Source organism: Girardinichthys multiradiatus, chromosome 21 (assembly GCF_021462225.1).
Source record: "Girardinichthys multiradiatus isolate DD_20200921_A chromosome 21, DD_fGirMul_XY1, whole genome shotgun sequence".
Taxonomy (NCBI): domain Eukaryota; kingdom Metazoa; phylum Chordata; class Actinopteri; order Cyprinodontiformes; family Goodeidae; genus Girardinichthys; species Girardinichthys multiradiatus.
The window spans coordinates 28,351,564-28,357,984 of NC_061813.1; the positions used below are offsets into that span (position 1 = coordinate 28,351,564).

Consider the following 6,421-nt stretch of genomic DNA (forward strand, 5'->3'; position numbering starts at 1 on the left):
CTAAAGAAAACCAGCCAAAACAAGTCTGAAGAATCCTGTCTGAGATGTTCTGGGTTTTAAACCCAAATTAAAGGGCTGAAGTGATCCAAGTGGTTTCCAGGTTAGATTTGACATGTAATGCAATTATTGCAAGAGGCAGCGCTATTTCTCATGACTCAGCATTCATGTCAAAGTGTAGACAGTAAAGTGCAGGGCAATGGGAAGCACAAAGTTTCATCTAATATTTATAAAAACAGACCAATAGTTTAATAAAACTGTTTGATAGAGCCCCTCAAGAACAAGAATACTTATTATTCTGCCTAAGACTTAATCGCTGAGGGGCTGCTGTACTTACAAGACTTTGAGATCTTCAATCGATGTTCAACACTCTGGTCTCGCTTCTATCAAATAGGGCTATACTTTCTAATCTTAAAACCTTCCGTTAGTGGCAGAGAGGTACAGCTGAAAGGATCTGACATTATTGAGATTATTCCACTTTTACATTTATAATACAATCATAAAACAAAATCAATAGTTTCGATTATATTGAAATTACAGAAAGTATAACTACTTTTCAAGATTATTTGGTAAGAATACCCTGTTTAAAGCCAAGGCTATGATTGGAGGTTTGATTGATTTTGATTGATAGGTGGTGCATACCTTTGAAATTAAAATAATTTAAGCTTTTACAAAACTGAAAATCTAAGGAGTGTGGCTGGTGCATTGATTTTCAGCCCCTTTACCCTGATACCCCCAAATAAAATCTGCAACGGATTTCCTTCAGAATTCACCTAAGTAATAAACCATCCATTTATCCATCCATTGTCTGTACTTCCATATCCTTGCAGGGTCTTAGGGTGTGTGTGTATGTGTGTGTGTGTGTGTGTGTGTGTGTGTGTGTGTGTGTGTGTGTGTGTGTGTGTGTGTGTGTGTGTGTGTGTGTTTGCACTAATTAGAAAAGCAGCAGAGAGGCTAATGGTAACTCTAGAGAGGTTTCTGTTGATACGACAACAATTGGATGTGCACTCCAAACAAATCTGGACTTTACTGAAGACTTGCAAGTAGAAAGCCATTTTTTAAAGAAAACCTTAAAAACTACTATTTGCAGTTTGGCACAACCCATAGGGAACACAACAACCGTGTGGAAGAAGGTGCTCTTGTCATATAAGAGCAGAGCTTAACTATTTGGCCTAGGTGCAAAACAGAGAGACACATGCAAACTGATCAAAGAAACAAAACCAAGAACAAAATCTCACAAACTGAGCCTAATGAATATTGTGTTGATTTCACTCAACAATAGGGTTGAGGAACCACTGCTAAAAGCAAAACGTCAAGAAAGAAATGCAAAGCAATCACAGCAGTCACAAACCAATTAAACAGAAGGAGCAACGTTTATGTATAAACCATCAGAAAATAAGCAAAAAGACTTAAGTGAATGGATTTGAACCGGATGTTGAATGACAGTGAACTGGGAGAGATATCCAGCACTTAGAAACACCCACAAAAGAGAAACAGACAACACACATGGCTTTTTGTTGCAGCAGTAGTTCAGTGGGAACAACCCCTGCATTTATCAGGTTGCTCTTAGAGTTTATTCTTGCTTACATTTCTTGTTATACCTCTATTCTGTTTTGTTTATGTTTGCTTATCTTTATTAAAACCTAGTTTCATTTCCATACAACCAGCAACCATTAACAGCACTCCTGACAATGGTTTTCAACACGTAGATTGAGTTTGTTTTAGATAACTGTGTTCCAATAGAATTAAATGACCTTTACATTTGCTTCTGTTTAACTCCTCTTCAGTCTTTAAAGGTCTATCTACTTTCTTTATTCACAAACCACATTCTCCTCTACTTTCAATAGACGTAGAGGACTAACGCAAACTTCTGTTGCATCAATTTTGTCTAATCAATGAGAGAAAAATGAAGGGATGCTTTTTCATAACAGTTGTAATGTCAAAAAACTGTGAAATATCACCATTATTTCTGGCCCACCTTGTTCTTTTGTGTGTAAAAATAAAATAAATGCACTAATTTACAAAAATGGAAAGTGGAAAATTAACACACAAATTAGCATTATTATGTGCTCTGAGGTTAATGTATTGATACACCGACTACGCCAAAACAAATTCCTTGTATGTCCAAAAACGTACTTGGCAATAAAGCTTTTCTGATTCTGATTCTGATTCTGATTCTTGATACAACAGTGTATCCATCAAGCTGTGATCAGTGGTGGTTCTTGTATCAATGAGTCCCTGGGTGAGCCCCTCTTTGTGTGCCCTTATTTGAATCTACAAAAGAATCTGGTATCAATGTTCAATAATTCAGTCCAAATTAAATCCATCTGAATATTGCGACTGGAGAACAGAGTGGAAGAGGTAAGAATCAGGGCTTAGCCAACAGCAGTAAACAGATATAATTTTTTATAGTGCAAACACTGTGCACTGGATTGACTGGATATGACGACAAAGCAATGGAAAACTCGCTACATGTGTAAATGACATAACTTTTCCTTTTTTCGGACACTCGTGCCATCCTCTAAAAGAATGGCGCCCAGTGGGGTGAGTCATTTTCTCCAAAAAATTGCCCCTGACTGAAAAAGGTTAAAAAAGAGTCATATACAATCACCAGCCACTTTATTAGGCACACCTGTCCAACTGCTCATTAACGCAAATTTCTAATCAGCCAATCACATGGCAGGAACTCAATGCATTAAGGCATGTAGACATGGTCAAGACGATCTGCTGCAATTCAAACCGAGCATCAGAATGGGGAAGAAAGGTGATTTAAGTGACTCTGAACGTGGCATGGTTGTTGGTGCCAGACGGGCTGGTGTGAGTTTCAGAAACTGCTAATCTACCTGTATTTTCATGCACTACCATCTCTAGGGTTTACAGAGAATGGTCCGAAAAAGAGAAAATATCCAGTGAGCGGCAGTTCTGTGGGCGCAAATGCCTTGTTGATGCCAGAGGTCAGAGGAGAATGGCCAGACTGGTTCCAGCTGATAGAAAGGCAACAGTAACTCAAATAACCACTCGTTACAACCAAGGCATGCAGAAGAGCATCTCTGAACGCACAACACGTCGATCCCCGAGGCGGATGGGCTACAGCAGCAGAGGACCACACCGGGTGCCACTCCTGTCAGCTATAAGAGCAGGAAACTGAGGCAACAATTTGCACAGGCTCACCAAAACTGGACAATAGAAGATTGCAAAAACGTTGCCTGGTCTGATGAGTCTCAATTTCTGCTACGACATTCGGATGGTAGGGTCAGAATCTGACGTCAGCAACATGAAAGCATGGATCCATCCTGCCTTGTATCAACGGTTCAGGCTGGTGGTGGTAGTGTAATGGTGTGGGGGATATTTTCTTGGCACACTTTGGGCCCCTTAGTACCAATTGAGCATCATGTCAACACCACAGCCCACCTGAGTATTGTTGCTGACCATGTCCATCCCTTTATGACCACAGTGTACCCATCTTCTGATGGTTACTTCCAGCAGGATAACGCGCCATGTCATAAAGCACAAATCATCTCAGACTGGTTTCTTGAACATGACAATGAGTTCACTGTACTCAAATGGCCTCCATAGTCACCAGATCTCAATCCAATAGAGCACCTTTGGAATGTGGTGGAGCGGGAGATTCGCATCATGGATGTGCAGCCGACAAATCTGCAGCATCTGTGTGATGCTATCATGTCAATATGGACCAAACTCTCTGAGGAATGTTTCCAGTACCTTGTTGAATCTATGCCACGAAGTATTAAGGCATTAAGACCTAATAAAGTGGCCGGTGAGTATAAATCCACCACAACAATTTCATCTTTAGAACCCTGTGGAACTCCACTCTTAATAGTACCTGAGGATTATTTAATATTCAACTTTGCAACAGAAATATTTCAACCTGATTTTGAAGCCCTTGAAAACCTTGGTACACTTAGATACCAGTAAGCAGCATTTATTATTATGTTATAAGCCAAATATTGTACGCCTCTATGTTTGGATGTGAGTTTATCAATGGCATCCTGGTTATTTTTAAACACTAAAGTGTTTCCATTGATTATGAACTCAAGTCCTCCAAACACAGATTTAGTGTTGCAGAAATAGGATGAATTTCTGCAGTAGAGGTAGTAAATCCGCGTGGATCCTAAAATAACGGAGACTCGGTGGGCATATTTCCCTCCCAGCGTGGTGTCTGGTGTACCATTGTACCATTCTGTATTTAGATCGGGGCCGGGGTCTCATGTCACAGTCGAGGAGGGGAAACAGCTGTCTCATCGCGGCTTTACAGCTCAAACCTGCTATGATCTGGTCAGCTGATTGTTTATTTTCCTGGAAACTCAAAACACGCTGTTCACAGGCATTTCGCAAACGCTTCTGAGAAAGGCAGCTCGGTAATTTATTGATAATATCTTACCCATGGTGGTAAATCCGAGGTGGTTAGACTCTGTTTGGCACTTCGCTCATCTTGGTCAAAGAAAGCAAGCGCTTTGCTAAGCCGACTGAGCTTCCCTCCTGTGTTTCTCCTCCAGCAGAAAAAGATAAAAAGTCCAATCAGCAGCCAGCTAAAACTGAACTCAAAATAGCCCAGGGCGTAAATGGGGAAAACAATCACGAAAGTCTTCACAAAGTGGACCCATGTGTGGGTGAGCTCGCTGCTGGAGCACAGCGGGGTGTTGTCGGATGCGCTCCCCGATGAGGGATGGGGAAAGTTGGACACAGGCTGGATGGTGTGTCCGTTCTCCTTCGGTGTCGTAGGGCTAGCATTGTTTGAATGGGCTCCGCGTACAGCTGTCATATTGTCGCCTGACATGTCTCTTGTCCTCAAAATGTACAGGTTAGGTCTAAGGAGACAGTTCCATGTGCGGAGCGCTGCGTTTCACGTCGGCTCACCTGCGCACCCTCCCATGGTCCTCCGACGCCGCGCTGATATCTGCTTTATTAGTTTTCATTTGGTGCCGCTTGCGAAAAGCATGCATGTGATGTCCACTGTTCATCTCACCCTGCCTACACGGGGTGGGAATAAACATTTCCAAGAACACAAAGGGGATCCTGTAGCGAGGTGAACACTTAAAAATAAGAAACATCGCCAACTGGTGTTCAATACCGGTAACTGAAGCTATTTTCTCTTAACCATGAAAGTAGGTCAAGATGAGGAAAACTGACTAGAAAAATATTACGCCTCTTGGAGATTTCTTCAGTTTCCTTTTTTGTCATATACATTTTAAATAATAAAAACATACCCTAAGTAAATAAAAAGTGTTGTATAGTGATTTCGTTGCATAATTGTTTTTATTTAGCCACACTTGAGGGTTTTTGAGCATAAACAGTCTAGTTAAGGTCACACAGCATCTGAATCAGACTTAAATCCGGATTTTGATTAAGCCAATCCAAACCCTTCATTTTATTTGTTTGAGCCATTTTGAAGTGGATTAGCTGATGTGCTTTTGACCATTTATCTGCTGCAGAGCCCAAGTGCACTTGAGTAGTCAAAATAAGATAACCTTAAAGATTTCTGGTGGAGAGCAGTATTCATAGTCCCATTAATTTCGACAAGGAGTCCAAGAATATTTTGCCAGAAGATTTTAGCTGAGGCAAGTGAGGTCTGAAGTTTTTAAGATGTTTCTCTTTTCTGACCTTCTGAATGAGTCATTGATACATTCTTGCAGGAGCCTTTTGACAGGCTGGACACTGCTTGGAAGGTTTACTACCCTTGCAACCTTTCTCCATTTGTTGATAACAGCTCTCCTGGAATTTGCTAGGATCCCAAAGCCTTAGAAATAACTTTCTTACCCATTTCAGACCAATAGATGTCACTGACTTTGTTTCTTATCTCTTCTCATCTGGATTTTTTGTTATATCAGGGCATAATGTGAAGCTTTTTAAGATATTTTAGCCAACTTTATGTTTTTAGACAGGTTCTGTTCAAGGGATTTTTTAATTCTACGGGTCTGGCTGTAATCTGACTTGGGTATTGACCTGGGTATTGACATCGTGGTTAATCTCAATTAATTCATGATCTAATACCATAACTGTCCCCTTAGGCTTGTCATTGGCTTCCCAAAGGCCCCCACAAAGGGACATGAGTAGCGCTATTTAGTTTAAAAAGTCTAAAGGCTAAAGCAAAAAAATCTATAAGATTAAGATTCACTCCAAAGTAGTTGAGCTTTTTTAAGTCCCTGGCTTTGATGCTGCTACCCCAGCAGATGATGGCAGAAGAGATCTCACTCTCCACAACAGACTTATAGAAAATATGCAGCATCTTGGTGCAAACACCGAAGGACCTAAGCTTCCTCAAGAAGTACAGTCTGTTCTGTCCTTTCTTGTAGACAGCTTCACGGTTGCATCTCCGCTCCAGTCTGTTGTCCAGGTGAACACTGAGGTATTTATACTCCTCCACCACCTCCACCTACTTGTCCCATTATTATTTTTTTGGTGA

The 6,421-nt window shown here is 40.9% G+C and overlaps 1 protein-coding gene across 4 annotated transcripts in view; it reads right to left on the reverse strand.

Moving 5' to 3' along the window:
• Positions 1 to 5,036, reverse strand: part of esyt2b (extended synaptotagmin-like protein 2b) — a 52,268-nt gene extending 47,232 nt beyond the window's left edge. For all 4 annotated transcript variants that reach the window (XM_047350354.1, XM_047350353.1, XM_047350351.1 and 1 more), the window contains exon 1: positions 4,400 to 5,036. In XM_047350354.1, coding sequence (XP_047206310.1) covers positions 4,400 to 4,795 — 396 coding nt within the window. In that variant the 5' untranslated portion in view covers positions 4,796 to 5,036. The remainder of the gene's footprint in view (positions 1 to 4,399) is intronic.
• Between the last annotated feature and the right edge of the window lie 1,385 nt (positions 5,037 to 6,421).